We start from the raw sequence: 24722 nt of genomic DNA on the forward strand, positions 1-24722 counted from the left end.
AAAATTCCATCATTTGCCAAAGTGTTAAAACCTGTCTTATATTCTCCGTGTGAGTGGTTGTTTGAAACACATCTCGACACATAATTTTCAATTTTCTAGGTGGATTTACTGGCGTCTATTACACAAGATGATGAACGCTTTGTTCCTGTTTTAGGGGTAAAGAATAATTTGGCAAGCGTTACGCGGCGTACACAAGTATATTCTCCAATCTGTTGAGAACGGGCGCTTCCGCTGAGAGGAGGCGAGCGCCCCGCCTCGCCGCGCCGTCGTCGCTCTGACATACACCCCACATTTATTTACACGACGCAGATTAATTCCACGTCATCCGACACATATCCACTGTAAGACCCAGCCATTCTCAATCATATCGCCATACAAAACACCGAGACAGATCTCTCGCGGCGACTCGCCTCGCTTCACTAATCAACGTCTAATGAGCACTTATCTAAATGCACTCTTTTGTGTACATTCAGCAGTTTCTTGTTTTATCTTGATAAACCCAGTTTATAGGGTAACCGTGTTAGTTAGTTTAATGTTATTTGGGTAACTAAATTTACAGTTTGTGTTTGTGCTTATAACTGTAATTTAAATATTCGATACTGATTGGCCTCACAAATGTTGAGGTAAGTCTATAATCGATATTAATTTCGTTCGTTGCTAAAAATAACAACATTTATAATGTTTAAGCCGAAACATTGAACCTCTGACATTTACACACTCGCATGGAATGTTATAGGGAAAATGGATACGATGGCATTTTCGCAAGTTATTGTTTAAAACAATATTGAAAGTGAATATTTTGAGCCTTCACAATACATAAGTGGACCAGTAATAATTGAGTAATTTATAAAAACATAGCTTTACAAAAAAAATTAATAATTAGTGATATAACTGTAATACCTAAAATTATACCATTTAACGAGATACAAATAATAACGAAGTGACTACGATATTACAAATGATTTTTAAGATGTTTATTCATCAAATTACAGAATAACTCACAAACAATAATATTATTGTTTACGTCTCACTATCTTGAAACTAACCATAGAACAGATGTAGAAGAAATTATAAATTATATCTAGAACTTGTAATTTATACTAAGGCCAATCCAGTTTCAATATCCAGGACAGCAAACATTAGCTTAATCGACCAGTAATTTGGTTGACATAATGGCTTTTCAAACCCAATACTAAATCTAACGGTAAACAATTAAACATTACTTATTGACTTTAGTTTACGAACATATATTAATATATACATGTACTAGCTGTTATTCTTTATTACTCTCAGATTCTTAACTATTTCTATAATAGGGTTGATGATGGGATATCTACGAAAATTAAAAATCTATTTAGTCCGTCAGTTAGGTAATGAATAAATATATTAGACACGTATTTTTTCATTTTGTTGTACTGGCCACAAGATGGCCATTATATTTTAATTTTTTTAGTGCTAAATATTTTGACGGATTTTGTCAATGTCGTGTAGTGTAAATAGTGTTTTTATCTTTTTAAGCATTTTTATATCTTTTTTACTTTAAGTATACTTTTATAGTCCAGGCTATATGCCTTATGATGTTGGAAGCAGCAGCTACGCCGGTCAGAGCGCCAGTCAACCTGCCGCATTCCTGGATGGGACTCTGGTAAGATGCCCTCTTTGCTCTCAAGCACGTTTTTTAAGGGTGAACGGGGTCTGAGGATACATCTGGGCAAGGTACATAAACACAAAAATGTGGATCCTTCCCCAGTGTCAGCCTCAGCTCCTTCCCCAACTCCCCTGTTCAAAATATTCAACTTTGGCAAACTCTATCCAAATTCAAAAACTCAATCCCAATTTTAAAGAGAGTTCCTCGAGGTGCGAGAGCATCCGTGGCTTCAAGTTTGGCACGTTGTATTGCTCTTGTAGCCCGAGAGAACTCTCCGAGTGCTTGGGAGCAATTATTAACTTTCCCATTTAGGATTCTACATGTGCAGAAAGATTTGGCTAGTAAAAAAACTTTAACAACCCAAATTAAAGATAATTGTTTTTTGAAAACACAACCTTTCGACCCCAAATTACCTGTACACTTCTCTCACAAAGGTTTGCTGCATCATGTAGAGTCCAAATTAGCAGATGGTGATATTCGTGGGGCTGCTAGGGTTCTATTTAGCAGTGACGTGGTCGCTGCGTACTCTGCAGAGACTGTTACAGCCTTGCAGAGTAAGCACCCTTCCCCGGCAGATGACCTCACTTTTCCTGACCCACCAAACCCTCAACTCCATACCCTCGCCATTACTGCCCAACAGGTTCGTGGGGCCATCGACTCCTTTCGAAATGGTTCTGCCGGCGGCCTCGACGGCTTGTCTCCTCAACATCTAAAGGACCTAACGTGTTCAAGCGCCGGGGAAGCTGGTGAGTCCCTTTTGAGGGAGTTGACGGCCCTAATTAATTTAATGCTCTCCGGCAATGTGAACGAATCCGTCATCGACGTCTTGTACGGGGCTAATTTATGTGCCCTGCGGAAGAGGGATGGCGGTATTCGTCCCATTGCCGTAGGTTGCACCTATAGGCGTATCGCAGCCAAAATTTGCTGTGCATTTTACAATGAGTCGTTGGCCAGCAAATTCCAGCCCTCACAATTAGGCTTTGGTTCCAAAGGGGGCTGCGAGGCTGCGGTACATGCCCTTTCTACTTTTATAAATAGCAATCAAAGTGAGGTCATTTTAAAGGTTGACATAAAAAACGCTTTTAATTCAGTAAGCAGGGACGCCTTGTTGACAGAAATACAAAAAGAAACCCCTAAAATTTACAGTTTTCTTTGGCAATGTTACCGAAACCCTTCGAAATTACTATATAAGGACAATTTAATAGAATCGGCCGTCGGTTGTCAACAAGGAGACCCTCTTGGACCTGCCATTTTTAGTTTAGCCATAAATCCTATTATTCGGGAACTAAATTCCAAATTTAACGTATGGTATTTAGATGACGGAACTCTAGGAGGTGACGTCAACACTGTTTTAAAAGATTTTTCCATATTAAAAGAAAGACTAAATTCCATTGGCCTTGACCTAAATTTATCTAAATGTGAAATTTACATACCTAACTCTACTGACCGACAAACGATTTTATCAAAATTTCAGGAAATAGCTCCCAATATCAAAATTAAGGATAAAAATTCACTTCACCTCCTAGGTTCCCCAATATTCGATGAATGTTTTCCTTCATTCATCGAAGACAAAATAGAAAATTTCAATAATATTTCGGATAGACTACACAAAATCAACTCACATTCGGCTTTCACTCTGATTCGGTATTGTTGTTTTGGACCAAAATTTACTTATATTCTCCGCGCATCTCATATATGGAAAAATTCACATATTTTGGAAAATGTAGACAAAATTATCAGACACACATTATCATCCATACTTAATGTGGCTTTGGATGACCGTGCTTGGCAACAAGCTACCCTTCCCATTCGCATGGGTGGGCTCGGCGTCCGCAAAATTTCAAGTATTAGCTTACCAGCATTTCTCTCATCGGTCCACAGTACCTCTGAATTAGTCAGGAAAATTCTTTCTCCATCACTGGCTAGTTTTGAGGTGCCGTGTTTGACTGATGCAGTGGAAGCTTGGAAAATGGCCTGTCCACTTACTGATTTACCTGTTCACCCTTCTTCTCAGAGACAATGGGACGTGCCGCTGTGCAGTATTATTCGTGAGTCATTAATCAACTCTTCTTCTAATGCTGCAGAGCGAGCTCGCTTATTGGCTGTGGGAGAGTGGGAATCAGGTTTGTGGCTTCAGGCGCTCCCGTCACCCTACATAGGAACTATGTTGGATGACATTACGTTCCGGCTAGCTGTGTGCTTACGGTTGGGTGCTCCCTGTGTCTCTCCGCATTGTTGCCACTGTGGAGAAAGAGTCGATGGCTCGGGACACCATGGTCTTTCATGTCGTAGAAGTGCAGGCCGCATAAGTCGTCATGCCAGCATCAACGACATTATTCGTCGTGCTCTCGCCTCAGCCGGCGTACCAGCCGTATTAGAACCTAATGGTTTGGTACGTGATGATGGCAAGAGACCAGATGGTATGTCGTTGCTGCCTTGGAAGATGGGTAGGCCTTTGGTGTGGGACGCTACGTGTGTAGACACCCTTGCGCCATCTCACCTTCTAAGTACTGCTGCATGCGCTGGTGCGGCTGCTTCCGCGGCAGAGGACCTCAAGCGGCGCAAATATTCTAACTTAGTTGGCAATTATTGTTTTGAGCCGTTTGGGGTCGAAACACTTGGGCCATGGGGTCCTGGTGCACATTCTCTATATAAAGAAATTGCACATAAGCTATTCGACTCTACGCGTGACCAGAAGGCTGGCTATTTCTTCGGTCAAAAGATAAGCATTGCCATACAACGTGGCAATGCGGCCAGTCTTCTGGGAACGTTCCCCAATGACAGCGATGCGGACGAGTACTTCGACGCCTAACCACACCTAACCACGCCTATTGCCTTTATTTTAGTTTTAAGTTAGTTTTTATTCCTTATTTTTTTTGGTATTTTTAAGTTGTAAATAATGTGTTAGTTTAGATTAATAATTATTCCTAGTCTAGAGAAAATGTCTCTATATAAAAAATGCTTTTTGTTATATAAGATATCAATACTTAGATAAAATTAATCAAAATTCCGGAATGGGACCAAATACGTCATTTCTAGGTATAAAACGTACTTAAAAGTGACGTCATTTCAAATCAATACATCTTCGAAAGTATATCCGTAAGAAAAAAAAATACGTGTCTAATGTTTTAAAACAATCTACAAGACGGACATTAAAATAAAAGCCATGTATAATATTCATATTAAGTATTGTTATAGACAACATAATAATTTCTAGCTATAGTGTCCATAATATTTCGATGGTTTTACGAGTAACTTGTGTTCCTTAATTTAATTCCTATTCAGTTCTTACTAGAGGGATGAAGATGGTTTTAAGCTAATTAATCAATATTAACGAAACGAACCTCTTAGGAGAAACCCTTTCTTCGTACCCTGGCGGGTGTTGTATGACGATTTCGACATTGATAATTATCGTAATTAATAACATAATTAGCTTATCATACAATCACATTCATAGTTCCCAGAGGATTACAGACAGAATCGATTCATACAATTAATTATCATCATTGCTATCTGATTTAATATGAATAGCGTTCTAATTGAATGAAAGTAAAGGACATTTTTTTGCTTCTGCGGTTTAGAGTAATTTTTCATAATATTCTACACAAATAAATGTAGAAAGCTAATAAAGGTCTTCCGAGAAAATAAATGATTGTTCATACGTTTATTTGCACACCACGGCTTGGCTAATGCCTTCTGTATCATCAATTAAAGTAAAATAAATGAAATTCTTTAAATCCTATTGCGCTGAGATAATTAATCCGGATGAATGCAATATCCTTAATAAGATAATAGTCGGTCGCTGTTCTCAATTAATTGGAATTGAATATTGGATTTTAATTATTATTTTTATAAAACGACTTCAAAGATACCTGAACTACTTAATATGATGACTGGATTGTTATTACAGATTAGCTCTTGTTCGAAGTATTCTTATTTTGAAATTATTCGTGTAATCGCGCATTTTTCCGTGTATAGAGAATATGATAAAACATTTTCATAAAATGTTGATATTATCTTAAATTTAGGTTTTAAAACAGTATACTCGGTAGTTATACAGCAAATTCTTTTACACTATACTTATAAAGGCACTTTTACTTTATGAAAAATGGTTATCCCGCTTAGTATTTAGGATACGGTAAATATTATTCTTTCCCTCCAAGACAATCCCTGGCTTAGATTTATAGACTTATCAATCAAAAGTTTGTCCATTGTTTTCCCCCAAACTTATTGCCAGGTCACGGGAAGATATTTATTTATGACAATACAAAGAAATGAATTTGGAAGTTCTCGTTTTAGAAGGTGTGTTTAATATTTTGTCGCCGTCTTCGGGGGCTGATTAATTTAATCCTTTTAGCAATAAAACGCCTCCATTCCCCAACCTTAATTATTATATAAGGCCGCTATAAAATCATCTGAATAACTCTCCATTAACTGCATTGAAATTATGGATATCAAAAATGTTTGTGAATTCATTACGGAAAGTTCAGTTTGCTGGAATATAGAAGAATATATTTTCGTGCTTCTTTAATTAGGTTTAAAATTAAAACTGAACAAGTAAAGTAATGAAGTAGATATAATTTTTATGTTTATTATGGTAATGTCAATGTACAATCGATTACGGTTTTTTTATCTTATAAACAATTGGTGACGATTATATTCACCTTTAGTAGTTATTAGTATTTTAGTGAGTTATTACAAGGCTGTTTGATTTCACTATTCCCCTTTTACGAATATTATATAAATCGACACCAGCAATTTATACTACGCTAACTCAAAATTTGGAAAAATCTTTTTTTATGCCAAGTTGCTTAAAATGTGTATTTACATACGTCATAAAAAAATTGAGAAGAAATATGCAAAAATAAGAAAGTTACAAATCTTATAAAACGCTAAGTAAAGGTACTTTTTGAAATCACTCGATTTATATTACGCCAACTATTATTAGCGGAGTGTGCGCGGGGATCACTTTGGTCAAAATCCTTGCAACACTGCGCTAACTCATAGTTAGCGTAGTTTAGTGCGTTCGTGTGTATACTTGTTCGTTTGTAAAATGAACGACTTAGCGACTTTTACATAGTAAATACTTATGTGTTAACGTATTAATTAGTTTATTAATGGTACGTTGACTATTCTTTTTGTAAGTAAGTACATGTTCTTTATAAAATATTGAAATATGCATCAGATGATTGATCATGCACTACGACGTCCCGTACTACACTACGCTAACATAAGTTAGACGTGTATAAGATGTAATTTTTTTGATAAATTACCTTTATATACGGCTAACTTGCGCTAAATCAAAAAATAGAAATAATTAAGGAACTATAAATATGAGATATTACAATGAATAAATGAAATATTAAGCATACCAAATTTCAAAAAAGTATCTTAATTAATGTAAAAGTTATCACGTTTTTTCCTTTAAACGCCTCTACTGTAAAGTACGCTTTTTGAGTTAGCGCAGTATAAATTGCTGGTGTCGAAATGTGGATTACCAAAATTACTTATCGTGATATTTTTTTCTCTAAACGAGGTACATAAAATAATACAATCATTTGAACAAGAAAGTAAGAAAAAGGAATCATTACTATGACTAATTTTCCAAAGGTTATAAACAAACAGGGCCCAAACATTAAGGACATCTGTCGGGCAAACGTAAAAGAAAGTTTCCTTTGACCCGCGCCTATTTACGTTACAATAAAAACTAAGCCGTCATATTTCCTTCGTCAGAACCTTTTGCGTAGTGAAATAAAAGTCGAAACAACTAGCCACTGAATTTCAGGCTTATTTCGCAAAGCTAAAGTTTTTGAAGGCGTTTATATTCAGTTATATCAAATACCAATGCTGTTCTAAGAACCTTTTCAAAACTATTCTTTACGTGACCGCTTTGTAACAAGTAACAATGGCGGATAACATTTCCTCGTGTGTCAGAATTAAATTTACTACTGTCTTGAACATGACCCTTGGCAAGTGCCATATTTACATCACACATTCGATTATTTCCTTTGTTCTTGCATCGGTAAAAAATGTTTGGAATTCTTCTGTTCAAATAAACCATGAGTTACTTATACTATGTGTGAGCGTAATGACGTAGATATTCTATGTGATTTCAAGATGGGTTTATCGAATCCAATTTTTTTATTATTAAGTACTGCTTAATTTTGACATTAGCCCCGAACAGATGGGCTGAGTAGGTCTGATGTGTGATCCGGAGGTGCAGACTACCTAACGGGTTTATCGGTGCTCCGGCTCGAAAAGCAGGAGTAGGAATATAGGAATAGGGTGGTTTTAGTCAGTAAGAGTCTTACAGTTTTAAACGTGGTGGTATCACACCACAAAATATAGAAAAAATATAATTCCAATTTTATTTATTACTTCGTCAAGCATTTACCGCGCGTTAAGACAATATGGCAAACATGTATTAAGAACTCTAGAACATCGATGTAGATATTGAGACCACCAACAAATACAAACTCAAAAACTGCTATTGGTTTTTTGAAATAAAAATCTCAATACTTTACTTCCGATGATGAAGAGTTTCCTACTGTTAATTTGTTAACAAAACGTGACTTTTCATTTATGCTAGGAATGAAACCACATCTAAATAAAAAGCCGCTATCAATAATTGGCACTTAAAAAGAATTAGCGTCAGAAGTTTCCTTGTTACCTTCTAATTAAAATTCAACAACATTTTACTTTTTCACTTAACTTTCGTTTTACTTTTAAAAATGCTTCTCAAACAAGACACGGAATAGGTTTTGTAAACTCGCACCCACTTATTTAGTGTGTTATTTTACACTGAAAATTTAATGGACTGAAAGAGAGGCTGAAGTAAATTCTATTCTGTGATATTACTATAAAAAATGGTTTATTCACATAAGTAAGTACCTAGTTTCTCGTCCAGTTAAAATCAATTATAGTCAAATTCTTTGCAGTATTTTTTTATATATCGCTATGATTTAATTTAAAATATATATATAGTTCCCACAAAGTCTAGATAAATTTATTTAAAGAAAAGTTTTTTTATCACGCCAAAAAATTACAAATTTTCTTTGAAGGGGTGAATATCATCCAATGAATTTTGACCTCCCGCCTTGAGCGAGACAAGAGGGTGTGTCAGACTCTTACTGACCCCATTTCTACTCTTGCTTTTCGAGCCGGAGTCCCGGTAAAGCCGCTAGGTAGTTCGCAGCTCCTAACATTACTACTAAGTCTAAAAATCGTATAAAAACAAAATGAAATCAGTTAGTATTTCTCAGTCGACATAAATAAAATAGCTATATACCGACTTTAGAAGTACCGGTAAACTATGGCAACTTTACCGGGCCCTTGGCAACTTTACCATACTATAGGTATTCAGTATAAACTCATTTATCTAAAAATCTACCCACTAGAATTCTGTTTTGTAATAGTAGTATTTTTTAGACATTAAAAGGAAATATTTACTATATTTTGCGTAGACGCAAGACTGCTATTATACCAGTAATGGCCGTCACAGTGTAGTGCGTGAAAATGTGCTAAAAGTTAGTTGTTCCTAAATTGTGCTCACAGAGCCTTAATTATATGTCACAGGTGAGTGAAATTTTGATCTTGAATGTATAATATAGTTGGGATTACTGTTGTAATGTCATCAATTGCTTTTTCTTTAATTTATTGATAAATAATCGCTTCGGTAATGTTGACACAGGTTAGGTAAAGTTGCCACGGCCTGCTTTGTGGCAACTTTACCTACAGTTAGGGTTGGCAATAAATGTTTTTTTCTTGTTTGTGTGTATTTAACCATTTTCGAATACCTAAATTTCCCAGCATAATAGTGAATATCCTGGATGATAAGTTATAATGTATTTAATAATACCTTTTGTTTTAGAGCCAAAATGGCTCACATGAAACAAAACCGCAGATAACTCGGAGTTAGACAATATAAAAAGTATACGAAAGTAATGTTAAAATTAGCTATGGAGATAGTGAAGTCAAAAAATTAAAAAGTCAAAAGATTAAACATTATTTTGTAGCCTTTTTTACAATTTTAAACATAAATACTTAAAATTTTAGAACTTAATTTAGTTTAAAAGGGAACAATATTTATGTCAGATATTTATGCTTTTTTTTACTTTAGGTTTAAAGTTTATATTTTTTTTTTAAATATACATGTCATAAAAATAATTCTCATTTTTTGACAACCCCGAGCGTAACAAATTATTTGTATGTAAATTACGATGAAACCCGTGGCAACTTTCCCGACTGTCTGTGTAGCCGTTATCTTTATAGATTTCCTCATATTGTTTGCATTATAATACGAAGAGGTCCTAGATGAAGCCCTCTGTACCTCAACAACTCTTTAATATGCAATACACGATGAATACGGCGCGTAGGTAAAGTTGCCAAAAATTTGGTATCTTTACCCATGTTGTTTTTTCTTTACTACGGCTAAAGTAAGCGTTTGTATATAATGACGATTACGGTAAAGTGAGCCAGATAGACTACAATTCTAAATATATAGTTTTGGTGTCTATGCGTCTTATGGTTAAAAATATATTTCGATTTTTGTTCCAAAATATGGTAAAGTTGCCATGTTTTACGGTACTTAAAATGCTTTTGTCTGTATCTCCGGGAAACTTCAGTCTAGTGAAGTCATATTCAAATGTGGGTTGAAAGCAAAGATATTCGAATAATTAACACAACTGACATATCAAATGTAGTATGAAAATGTACAACAGTTTAGACAACAAAGGCTTGATATTAATGACGGTGGAAGATGAAAAGGCAGAGCTTACAACACACATTTAATAGTTTTGTATGTAGACTAGTACTAAATACTACTATTGCATTTACATAATGATATACTAGAGAAGATAATAAATGTGTTTTAGACAGCGAAAATAATATTAATTGTAGGAGCCCGAGGTTAAGGCATAGTTGGTTACCTACAGTTTTATACAAAAACTATGTAGATAAGTACCAATATTATACCTTATGCAACATATATGTAGCATTAATAAACCTGCCGTACTTAACATGTAGTATAATTTTTAATCAAGAAATAGGGGTGAAACTGCGGGTGATCGCTAGTGTCTAAGCACCAATAACCAAGGCTGTCTTGAGGACTCGTTGCGGCGGGCATACAAATATCTACTAAGACTCAGACGATTAATTATTCAGTTCTTACTCCGGTCTAATTGAGAAGCCGCTAGAAAAAGAAAGAAAGAACAGTCTAGTTTGCTTAAATGATTTAATAAAATGGTATTATCATTTTGAAATAAAATATTTTCAATACTTCTAAAGTTGTCTTCATGAGATATCGTAGCTATCTTGTTGTATCTAATATTTGTTTCGATAGAAATACAATATAATAATCAATACAATATACGTTGAATAAGACAAGAATTAGCCCCACGTGACTTAATCAACAAAATGAAAGACGCAAACCCGTAAAAACAACTTACCGTATTTAATAAAATTGCAAAATAATATTCATTGCGCGAGCTTTAACCGCCAACATGATACCGATAAAGCAAAGGCTTACATTTTATCGAGTATGGGATATCAGATCCCTAAAAGTAATAACGATTTGTTGCAAAGCTGGACCAATAAATCCATATTTTTCTCCAGCCGGACTAAAGCTATAAATTTCATACCGGAATACTATACCCGCGTATGCTTGCAAAACAATAAATTGCGAACGCCGGCCGCACACTCTAGTCATATTCATAAACCAATGAACGACTAAAGGTTTTATTTAATCATTAGCATTTCCAACCGTAACGCGTCCATTTTATTGCTCTTTAATTATAATGCGCCGCGCTGAATTTGAATTTGTCATTATCTCTAATTTATTTTAAACAAGCTTTTGTTGTTTCGTTTATATTGAACCGAACGTTAAATAAGAAATTTTACATTTTATTTATGTTCTTCATTTAAAAAGTTCAATAGGTTATGTAATATTTTTTTATATAAATATTAACTGTCATATTTTCTTTCTTTCACAGGTGTAGTGTTTGATCAGAATACTGAGGAAATACAGAACGCTTTCAAGTTTGCGATGCTGCAGCATTCTAATAGTGCGAACAAATCGAACCTCGACTTCCAACTCTACGTAGATATTATCAACACGGCCGACGCCTTCAAACTGTCACGACTCAGTAAGTGCATTTTCCTCATTTTTAGATAATACGCTAAATGGAATTGCAATCACTCAGTGAATTGAGGAAATTTCAATTTTCTCAAGGGATTCCATTATAAATGGCTCAAAGCTATCTATTCCTGATTGCTCAACTTTTAACTAAGTCTGACGAACCGTTATGAGGACGAAAAACTTCTAAGCAAACTCTCTTTTTTACGTTCTTCTATCATTTCGTGCATACGGTGAAAATGATAACGGTAAATAAGTATAATACAATGTATAAATAGTATCATATTATAACTACTAAATAATATTTAACATACAAAAATAATAAACCCTCATTATTAAGAAATCGTTATTCGCAAAATTATTAAAGTCTAAGAAAACAAGTTAATATTATTCGTGAATACATTTTCTTCCCACAGTTATTAATTTATTGATAAGAAATAAAATTATTTTAACGACAAAGAGCTGTGTTGAAACAATTAGTCTCATTACATCTCTTTAATGAGACTAATTGTTCCGTTGCATCATTTTAACTGCAACCATTTTATTTAAATTAATTGCTGGCTATGTATATTGACACCTGTTATGTGCAAATTAAATTATAAAGAGGAAAGTATTTGAAAGATAATAATTGGTCAGATATTTAAGACAATGTACAGTTATCGAATGAAGTAGTTTAAAAACTATAACATTCTATGGAATTTTTATGAGACGTATATAGGTTAAGACGTCATACGGATTTTTTTATACTACTAAAAATACACTTAAAAAGAACAGCTTGGAAATTTTGAAATGAAGTGTATCGTAAAATCAATAAATGAAACTGTGGTTATTTTTAAACATTGTATTGCATTAAATATTCGAAATTATTTCATTTTAACTAAGGAAAATACCCAATTATTGTAAGGTGCGATGTGCTTACAACTTGACGCCGGCATTAACACTGGTTAGTTACTGTAGTTTTGATTGAAGGACTCTTCAATCTCAAGCCGGCTTTGGACTATAGATTAATAATTCTGTTTCAATTAGTGTAATTGACTAATAATTTATTCATCTAAACAAAAACAAGTATACATTGGCGACATTTGGTACTATTTTGTGTTAATAGCACTGTAGAATATTGTATGAAATCAGAAAAACTAACGAATATTGGTACAGAAGGTATGTGTACATACGAAACTCAGTACTCTCAAAGTTCCGTAGTGCAATAATTGAATATTTCGTAGAAAACCACTCTTCTTTTACTAGACTCGGAAAAGTTAGAGAAGTTTCTTCAAAACAACTGTGCGAGCCGTCAATACTCGTTATAACTAATATACAAAAATGTTTTCTTCGTTCGCCAGCGTGTTGTGGTTGTTTGGTCACCAGAAACATGTTACTAACAGATTATTTATGGAATAAGTCGGTGGGGATGGAAAGCGTTATGAGCAAAAAACATAACGATCGCGTATCTTATTGATTCTACAAAAAATAAATAATATTGTACAAAGCTATACAAAATAATTTTGCAATTAATCGCATTTTTCCTTTAATAACTGACTAGTATAAGGGGATATTGTTTGAACAATAATAATTCGACTTAAATAACTTAAGAACAGGGTATGAAAAGAGATTCATTATTCCGTCTGTTAGATAACTAAAAATATTAGTTAGACATGTAATTTTTTATGTTGTCACATACATTTATGAATGTTTTATAGTACAATAATGTTATAAAACAAAAACTTGTATTCAGTCTACAGCAGAAAATTTAAAGATAAACAGCGTAAGTTTCGCCTGTGTTGAGGTCAAGAAAATTAAGTTTGTATTTTGTGGTGTCCTCCTTGACACAGAGCTCTCATTTGAATGCAAGACCTTCCTCTCTTTTTATTTCGCCTCGTCACGCGACGCTGATCAAAACACTTTTGAGCGGTGCTGCGTGAATTTTCGAAACAACCGTTTGTACAACACATTTACGTGAAACTAGCATTCACAAATGAAAAAACATTGATCAAACAGATCAATTCAATTTCATTAAAATAAAAAGTAAATATGAAGTAACCTAATACGCCCGATCACTTTTACCTACCTTCAAATCTTCTTACTAAAATAATGTCAATGTAAAAGCTTCGGATGAATAATGTGGGCGAGGAAAGCGCTAGTGAAAATGGTTATTAAATAAAGTGTTAAGTAGATACCTGTTCAAAATTATGCGCATATATTATTTTTGGGTCCAAGTATACGCCACGAACAATGTAGATTCACAGAAGACATGTGAAACTACAGCTTCAGTTGTTATATATTGTTTGCCGTTTAGAACAACGGTCCTATTTCATTTATAAAGGTCCTATTTCAATTACTAAGGAATTTAACAATCAAATAGCACCTTAATATTTTTAGTTTAATATTAAATTCCTAAAACCAACAATTTTATATTTGCAGACTGTACAAAACAAAGTACGATTTATTTGGCGAAGCCAAATTATATTTGTCGTAATATTGTGAAGTAAACAAGATTTGGTCGATTTTATAAAGGAAGACGTCAATTCACATCGGCACAATAGCAAATGAATACAATCGCATTTTTGATACAGAGCTGTGAGCGAGGAGAAAAAGGTCACCTCAGGCGATATTTTTAGTATTTTATATTTGTGAAACGCTTGTAAAGCGCTATCTTATCAATCTCTGTGACGTGACACGAAATTTTGACAATGTTTAATATTTGGTTTCAACAATAACATTAATACTCTTAGTTGTCCTCAGGAGAGGAAACACCTGTGATATTAACAACCTTAAGTGCTACCACTAAGTACGTAATATGAATTAATATTAGGTATTATTGCGGTTGGTTCTTTTGTCGACACAATTTTGTAACATTTCAAGCTTAAAAATCGCAGGTGTTTCCAATTGTATTTATTTTCTTAATTTCATTTTCATAAACTCACGCTGTTAAAAACGCCGCAGTTTAAAACTAAAATATCGTGCTGAAATATGTAGGTACATGGACTCCGTTATGTAACGCAAAATTTCCATCAAAACAAATAACAATTTATATTCAATCTATTTATAATATAATCGTATCAAGTTAATACAAGTGTATTATGTATTTATAGATCGTATAATAGGAATACAATAGCGCCGAGTGTGATCTTATGTTAAAACAAGAAATTGATATTTTATTTGATATTGCTTTTCCTAACCTTTGATATATTATAGGCATATTATTATCGTCACAATTGTCTTTCAATTGGGTTAAGTGTACAAAACGTGACGTCAAATAACATGTTTCTGACATCTCGGTACATATTTTCTTAATCGATTTTTTGTCATGACAAAAAATCCTGTCAAAGTCAACAACCATTATAGTTTTATGACCTTTTTTAAATATCAAAATGAAATATCATTAAATATCAATCAATGGGTACTTATTACTAAACGTTTTATTTTCTTAAGGTGGTAGTAATGTCATCGCTAGATAGTGATACTGTGCGGCCCGTTGTATAAGATGCGAAAGTTTTGATTATGCTAATGCATAGCTCATGTTTGTATTAATACATATTATTATACTAATCTACTATTCTATACCTACTACAAGAAAGAGTAATTATTTGTGTACCTATAGTAATATCTGGTGCATGCTGAACTCATTTTCACCCTATGAGCTGAAACTCATTCATCACTCAAATGTATAAATGAGCATACTTTTTCTATAAAAGAAAAATCCAGCGAGTTTCCTATTCATCGTAATATATGCAGTTTTATCAATACGTATGTGAATGTAAGTTTATATTTTTGGTATAACGCTGTTTATATTGAAACATACAATTACTATAATGTACTGTTTTTAGGTCAATTGATTTTAACCTTGCTTCAAAGTCTAACCACCTATTACATGGGACTATACAACATAAAATTGTAAAATGTGGGTGTAGATTGGTATTATGTGCCATAATGTGCAAACCTCTGCCTACCTCGATTCGGGGATTAAAGGCGTGATGTTTAAAGTCTAACAAGCAAACCCACGTTTTTGTACATATAAATCACAATTTTTAATTTCTATCTCAAAAACGACTGTTCGGCATTTCGTTTATTTCATTTATTTAAGCTGTGCCCACAATTTGTAAATATATATTATTCGTAAGTATATTTTTACAAACCAGTCGCATTTATTGATTCTGAGACATATATTAATGGTCTGTAAAATACGACAAATATAGTTCAAAGAGAAGATAGAACTAATTTCTAAACATTAAAATTAAATTCACTATTGTAAACGGTCTCGGCTTGTCGACTGTTCAAAAGATATGTTGGTAAGACTAATTTATTAATGGTAGTTCTCACAAACAAGTATACATAGGTACATATAGATATTATTTTATCAGTGTATGTATATTCATATTTTCATTAAATAAGCAACCTGTTTATTCATCTAGTTTGTAGAATTTCTTTTTGATTAGTATTTTAAAGATTATATCACGTTAAATTGTTGAACGTAATATAATTATTGGTCTCAACTACTTATTATTAGTTACTTTGAGTTCATTTTATTTTTATTTTTGTTGTGATTATTTCTTCGTTGACCTTATACTTATCCAAGATTGTTGTTGTTGTTGTGATTCATTCTTGGATATCCAACCACGACACCCATCTTAAAATAGATTATCAAACAAAGGTTAGGTGTGTAGGTGTAATGTTTAATTTTTGTAACACTTACTACACTTAAATGCGGTTGAAAAAGGATCAAATAATCTCGATTTATATCATTTACGACAAAAGAAAACCTAAAATTCTGTGACTTTTATAAACAATTTATAGTTTCGTAGTTATATCTTATGGTCATATAATGCCATATGCTTATATATCACCACATGGCTTGTGTTTCTATAATATTTCTATACCTATTTCAACGAATAAACGGAATTGAAATAGAAAATACAAAACATGTTCACGATGTCGACATCTTACTCAAATAAATTAACATATTCTGATAAAGGCTTTTTGTCTTCAATCTTTTTAAGTCTCTGTTCGTATCATTAAATCCTGCTTGAAAGCTATTGCATGTTCCTACTGAGTATAGCGCTTAGCAATGGACTCAAGCCGCTAGCTTAATGTATAGGCTTCAAAAAATCGTTTGTCTGTTTTTGTCCAAATTAATATTTTCAAAGAGTAGCATCCCACTTAGAATCCTTACTAATCGTGTATGGTGAACTAAGTTAATTGTTCATATTAACTAAACTTAATGATTCAGACTAGATATTATAATGTGATTATACTAACATGTTTATGTCAACATGTATTAATTCTGTCTGTCTGATCATAAAGAAATTGTACATTTATCTTGTTTGTAATTGTTGAACGCAAACTGCTAAATCGTTTCGCCGTTAAAATAATATTCATCTTGTGTATGTTACATTACATTTGCTACTAAAACTCACAAAGGAGTTTTAATAATAAATTAAATACGAATACTCTGTGACCTGTATATGTATAAAGATATTGTTACACCATGCTTAATGCTCAGTTCTTCAGTTCTAAATTTCTCTAACACAAAATACAAGAACTGTATTCAATTTATAACACCCCTCTGCTTTGAATTAAAGTTATTAGCAACTGGCTACTTCCACGCGGTTCGACCCGATCCTCTGATTGGATCTTTTTGGTCATAGCGTGATGTTTTATAGCCTATAGCCTTCTTGGATTGCACTATTCAACTCAAAAATAACTATTCAAATCGAACCAGTATTTCCGGAGATTAGCGCGTTCAAACATCAAACTCTTTAGTTCTATATATTAGTATATATAGATAAGTACAATCTTCGGTACAGCCGTCGGTCAAAATGGGTGTTTACCATCACAAGGTGACTTTGAACGAAATTGCGGGTGACGCTCTTACTGAGCCTACTTGAGTTTCAAGTAATGAACCTACCTTTATTTCCATAGGTAGGTATCATGTTTGTTGTCTTACACGTGTAAATGAAACGATAAAAAAGGGACCTTGGGAAAAATTCCAGTTTTAGTATTCACCAACTCCAAATTTAATCTCAATTGATCCTATTTATATTCATTGATTTTAATTTTATTGACATTGACAGTAACTTTGATTATTACTATCGGAGTTATTAAAAACATATTATTTGTTTTGGAATAAAGAATTAAGTAAATTAAAGTTTACTCTAACTTATGACTACTTCATGTTCCGATTCTATGAAGCAAGTGCAAAGAAGAGATGTCATAAATGAATTTCCCTTTAACATTGTGTGTGGAAAACGGGACGTTCCCTGTCGAGTCTCTATTTTCCATCTAGCGTTCCATTGCCAATCGTCCACATTTCAATGTGTCACTTTCTATACGCTAATAACATATCTACACCTTTTTACTTATAATATTTTATTATTGGGTATGGTTAATCTTTTATGTCACAGTGCACAACCACATTACGGCATCTCCTCTTTGTACTTGCTTCATGGCCGATGCTCATGACAAATGGCCCAATTCAATGCACCACTATTTGTTTATTATTATGTCTTGCATGCTCCTGAAAACTAATAGCCAAAGTTAGCTCGGGTTGACTAAGTTCCGCACACTTGTGTATGGCAAGCCTTAACGAGCGAGTCACTCAGGGTTTTAGGCGGGTTCTGATTTATTTACCACTAGCACCATCTGTTACATGACACGAGTGTCTAAATGATACTTTGAAGTTGTCAAATTATCGCGTACTTACTTTGGCAAAATTGGGATTGCGTTCGCAAGTTTCACTCGCAAATTACTGCGAGCCCTCCGTTCGAGACTCGGCGCAGTTATGTTACATACAAGTTTACTTCCAAAGTACTGTTACACATTAATTAAGCCTATTAATCTAATAAATGTATAATACGCGTTATATGTCAACGTGTATTACTAATAAATTTATATTACATACATATATTGATGTCTTACATACATATATTTTCCTTTAATACAAAAGAATCAGAAAAATACGATACGAATATTTTAATAATAGACTTAAAATTATTATTGTCTTCCACGCCTACACGTTGAACGTACGAAATAGATCACTGATACTCAGAGGCTTTTAATAACAGTAGGTACCGTACTTGTTTTCAATATACAAGAGCACTTACCTATTTCGAAATACGATACAACACATGATAACATTAAATTATATTATAAAGGAGAAGATGAAAAAGTCAAGAGAGTTAATAATTTCATAAATGTACCTACGTTGTTGTTGTATGTTTGTCTCTGTGGATTATAGCCAAGTGCGTTTCGGATTCATTAATTCATTGTTTTGGTGTACAGTTGGAAGATTTTCCGCGAAGTGCACACGATAAGGATTTAATTCCAAGAGTAGATCGGGGAGTTGTGAGCATAGAGCGAGGGGCACCGGGCTACGGGAGAAGTGACCACAACGGAACGCGCAGTACAAAGATTAAATTGAATCTGGCAACATGCCAGTTTCCCGGACCTACCTAAAATTACAAAATATTATGCTGATTTTATGGCTTGCCTAAAGAACTGCTTATAGTCCCGCTTCGAAGCGGTCGGATGAATTATTGCGCAACAATAAAAATACTTGTATTATTGTAGTACCTACCCCTACTTGATATTTACGCAAAATAGTACGTGTTTAATGATATGTCGTAAGTATGTACTTACGACAGTATAATAATATTGTATTTCTTTTCATTTAGGCTACATATCTAATTTACTTTACACATAATGATCGATTTCTATTCGATATGTTTTCAATGATAAACATCGTCAAGTGAAGGATTATTGCATTACATGGAACCAAAGGGTATCTGGGTATTGGTTTGGTTGGCTGTGAATTAGTTATCTGACAACTTTGACGCGCTTTCACCTGTACTAGTTTCATATTACTCTTGGGATTCGATTATTCTGTTTCACGCAACATCGAAGTATGTACAGCTGAAAGTAGATTACATTTCATAATGAAGTAGAGCCTGCATTATAATCATCGAGAATGCTATCAAAAAGGTCACTATGAATTGAATACAAAACCAATTACAATGAGACCCAATAAGATAGTCAGTTACTTTAAAAATGGTTTATAGTCTCTTAATACAACCTGTTTTCATGACTTACTTTTCAATTTCCTATGTGATATAGAGTTCACATGAAAATGTCAATGACAGTTGGCTACAAGGGTGATCTAAACATGGTTTTATTTTCCCTTTGAAGAAAACCAAAGAGATATCATATCTTGATATTGTCATTTTAAAGGCAAAATGAAATAAAAGTTAGAACTCTTATTTATTTCTAGTCTTTGTCGTTGACAACTTGGCATATTCAAGATTTTTATTTATCATGTTTAAGTTTAAACTCATGAGTTCTTACATGAAAATTTTGTACAATTTATCTTTTAATTCATTAACGATTGTCTATTTAACTGTGTATGCCATACAGTGTGTTTTTAAATACCAACTTAATTGTGGATTCACCTAGAATTACTGGTCAAAAATTAGTATTCAAAAATATAAAACTGAAAATCTCGATAAAAGTTTCCCCACCTTCCACCAACAATACCGTTTCTTCATGTTTAATAATATTAAAAAAGGGAAAGCAAAACACATAAAATCGCTCGGGAACCTACACAGTTTAGACGTTTAAACTTTTTATAGCGGCCTTTACAGTGAAAATTCAACGGATATCTGTGAACAAATAGTAGTCCCTGAAGAACGGAAACTGCCATAAAAATTCGCGTCGTCGTCATTAGTCTCAGACGTGTTTTGATCAGGGGCCCTACTATGAAGTGTTAGAGCTATCATTGTTACGTAGCTAGAAAGGGACAAAGCTACCCATTTTGTATAACCTCATCCTTCTCTATCGTACAAGATAATAACCCCAATGACACTTTGTAGAATCGAGTCGTGACGCAGTCCCGCCTCTTTTTATCTGTCTGTTGAGGCCTTAAATAGATTCGATTTAAAAATTTTCTAAGAAACATTTTCTTGTTTTTAGTTTTATTCGTTTCTATTAACCATTATAAAGAAGTACCTAGTTACAATTACTTTCATATGTATTATCTATACATCGTTCATTATCGATAAATAAAAGCGACAAAGAACTATTTATTAGTATAAATTCACTTAATTTACTCAGCTTAATAAAACACCAATAACCATGTACCCTTTTCTCATCAAAACTGAGATGAAATTAACCCAAGAGTTGGATGTATGACCGCAATTCCAACAAAAATCTAATCAATTAAGTAACGTGAAAGCGAGTTGTTTAGGTGCGGAAACTGGAAATATGAAAGAAAAAGATAAAATTGTAAACAGGAGATGAGAGCGCGACCGCACGATATTACCAAAAGGGTAATAATATTTCTTGGAAAACTCCAAGTCACTTGTAATTTCTGTGAGTTTTTTATAAAAATAAAGACGAGTTTGATACTCGTTTTGTACTTTTGCAGCTATTACTCTAATTAAGCATGATTTATACCACAATATTCGGTTATAATTCTTAAATATTACTTAGAAATATTTCGCATTTACAAATTCATTAACGGTTGTAGGAAGATAGTCACACTGTTATACTTTATTTAGTAGTTAACTATAGATATAAAACATTTTACTCAGCATGGATATCACATAAGGATTTTTATAACATTGTAACATTTATTAAAAGATACGAACATTCTACACCAAAGTTAATTAATCAAAAACACCGTATAACTTTTAGTAATTGGAGAGAGGTAAGACATTACAATATTTTCAGCAACAAAAATAGCCCCGCGGCTTCGTTGAGTGTCAAGCTTCCCGGTAGACCCACAGAATTAGAAGAGTACTTAAAAACTTTGAAACAATATTTAAATTCTATTATTGTATTTGATCTTACTTTACAACGCCCTTCTTAAGCAAAACTTTAATTATTTCAATAAGTAAAAGTTTTCGTCTTAATTTTAATAATTTTCTTTAGTATTCTTATAGTTACGTTGTAGAGTTAGTTAGAAATAAATGTTACGCAATGTTTGAGAGATGGGTGACATTCATTTCTTTACTTTGAAGAAGTACTGAGCACAGTTTCGAATTTTATTTTTATAAAATAAAAAAAAAATGTGCAAGTAGCCACCCCACCTACTAATTGAGAAAAGGCAAGGAGAGCGAAGTCCTGAAATAACGTTTCCTTTTGCTTGAGCAAATCTTTTTGCGAAATATCCCTTTTAAATTACTTTTCTTCTTCGCTTTAATTTATCTCATTAACGTGCTGACACAAGCACTATGTTCACATTAAAATAATCACGAAGAAATTAAACACAAACTTGGTTAACAAATAGAATGAAATGAAATCTAATAAATGAGGTACCTACAGATGGAAATCTCATCTTTTCATCATAAAAAATAACATTCGTCTAGTCTGAAATACGTATACGCTTTTTTCCTCTGGAGGTTTACCTCTTATATGTTACACTAGCTATTCCCGCGTGGTTAACCCCGTAGCTGCTCCTACCGGGCGCAGCGTGATGTTTCATTTCATCTCAATGACTTATAACAACGGAAGACAAACATTATCCGTACTATGCATAAAATTCATCAAACAAATGCGACTTGCTGCTCGAATGCACTCCAGTGATCTACCTGGTAAACCGAGACCCATCCATGTTAGAGAGTTATAGAAATAGTGAACGCGACTGCAACTTCAATTATTATCATAGCAGTAGCTTTATATCAGTAGGGGTTTTTTAAAACCAAAAATATTTACTAGCATTATAACGCAAAACGTTTTTTTTTTTTTTTTGAGTGGGGAAAATCATCCATTTGCTTCTCCCGCCTTGGGCGAGGTGAGAGCAGTGTCAGACTCTAACTGATTAAAGACCACCTCGTTCCTACTCCTGCTTTTCGAGCCGGAGCCCCGGTAAACCCGCTAGATAGTCTGCAGCTCCGGATAACGCAAAACTACAAAATTCATAGTGAATACAATGTTTCTTTTTTGTATCAATAGCAAATATGTAAACGTGTTCAAGTGTTGTAGAGAGAAACCAATACCTAGTTGCTTGAAGTTCAATAATATTCAATCACAATAGAAAAATAAAATGGCGGCCGCTGGTGCCAATAAGCTTTCCTAAGATCGATTGTACAAACACTGACAACAATCGATTGCACACAAACAAATTCACTTTTATTATATTTGTGATAGTTAGGTTATTAATATCTATTACCTACTTTCCGTTTACCTTAATGTGTGTATGTTCGTAATTGGCTCAATCGTCGTGGTTATGTACATATCTTATTTATAGTAGGTATATATGATATTTTTATTATAGGTATAAATAGTCTCGGTCGTCAATTGAAATCAGTAATTAGTACCTACTAGATTTTTATTAAATGTGTTTCGTTTTGTACCTATAGAATCCTACTAATATTATAAATGCGAAAATTTGTATGTTTATCTGTTCTTTTTTCATATCAAACTAGCTAAAGGGATCGAGATGAAATTTGGAACAGGCCTAGATTAAAGTCTAGAATAACACATAGTCCACTTTTATCCCACGAGAACACGGGCGAAGCCGGCAGGAGCTAGTAGTAAATATTTAAACAAATCGGCAGTTAGCTCAACAAATAAAAGCCATCCGTGTGTATATGTTACGAGTTACAATAAAATCGAATATATTCTAGTCAAAAGCTGGATCGGTAGCTTTCATTGGAAATTCAACTAATGGGGCGGAAAGGAATGCCGTGTGCAATGCATAGTTATTAGGGAAGTGCCACAGCCGGGTATAGTTATTGGGGTCAGCAAGAATGTTTACGGCACGCGTCCGCACGATATAAAACCGAAGCAGAATGGTGGCGTGTCACAATGCTGCCACCTTCTCACAATACCTACAGAGAAAACCGCAAGAACAGACCCATTGTTATGATGCTCATAAAATTAATCATTGCACACATTTTGTTTACTCAAGATTCTCCAAAAGATTCTTCGTTATTCTTAACTATTTAGAGCTTTAAGAATGTAGTAGTATGTAAAAACTAATCATTTCAAACACTCAACTATTGTAATTAATACACTCTCGCGAAGTTGATTGAAAATCAATAACCCTGTTTCTCCGTTGTGGTGAATATTGCCTGCTGGCGTCGCATACAGTCTGTTTCAATTACTATCATCCATTAAACTAGGTTTTCGTCAACACCATCATAGCTAATGGAAGTGGCTCATTGAAGTATGCTACGACTTCAGCGAGCACACAAAATGGAAATGAATAGAGGGTAAAGTACAAGTCCATGGCTAGTTTGATAAGCAAGCCTTTGTTTTCATAACAAGGGCAAAGAGTCGATGTCCATATCAGTAATTAATCAATACCTTTTGACACATCGAAGCCCCAGACATACCATTCTGCTCTGAAAATTAGCTTTACCTAGTTAGTTCAATTAGTTTCTTTTGAAACGGAAATACTGTGAAATATACTAAATAAGGTTAATGTATATAAATAGAATGAAAACAATTAATAATTTACTTCCATGTCTTACAAACAATGCCCTCTCGGCTACTGTTTGGTACCAAAATTCCGGATTGCGTCATTATTGTGTCCGGAAACGAGTAATTAACCACCGGAACTATAATTAAACCCTTACTTAGACCAAGTTTGCACTAACAAGACCTTATTTCATATCACTCCATTACAGTGTGTTGGAATTGACCGCTATTTCACATTAATTTCCTATTTGAAAAGGTTAACTTTGTGACCTTATTCGTCTTGTATTTAGTTGCTCCCAAGCGCGTCATTTAGTTTTGACTTGTGTTGGTTGACGCGGCCGGGCCGTGTGCTTAGCTAAGCTACTTATTTAACACCACATGTTTGCCAACTGGAAACTGTAAGTTACGGTCCATTTAAAATGAAAAATCCAAGTATTTTTATTCCTATCTAGCTATTAAAGTAACTTAATTATATCGAACAACTTTCATTTACTCGAGTGAAATTTCCAAGTAGGCTTGAATCCGGGGGCT

At 33.8% G+C, this 24722-nt stretch overlaps 1 protein-coding gene across 1 annotated transcript in view; it reads left to right on the forward strand.

Moving 5' to 3' along the window:
* The window catches only part of LOC118262131 (glutamate receptor 1), a 119620-nt gene that overhangs the window by 57421 nt on the left and 37477 nt on the right, over window positions 1-24722 (forward strand). Inside the window, exon 2 of the mRNA XM_035573280.2 lies at window positions 11638-11790. Coding sequence (XP_035429173.2) covers window positions 11638-11790 — 153 coding nt within the window. The remainder of the gene's footprint in view (window positions 1-11637; window positions 11791-24722) is intronic.

Source organism: Spodoptera frugiperda, chromosome 25 (genome assembly GCF_023101765.2).
Source record: "Spodoptera frugiperda isolate SF20-4 chromosome 25, AGI-APGP_CSIRO_Sfru_2.0, whole genome shotgun sequence".
NCBI classification, from domain to species: Eukaryota; Metazoa; Arthropoda; class Insecta; order Lepidoptera; family Noctuidae; genus Spodoptera; species Spodoptera frugiperda.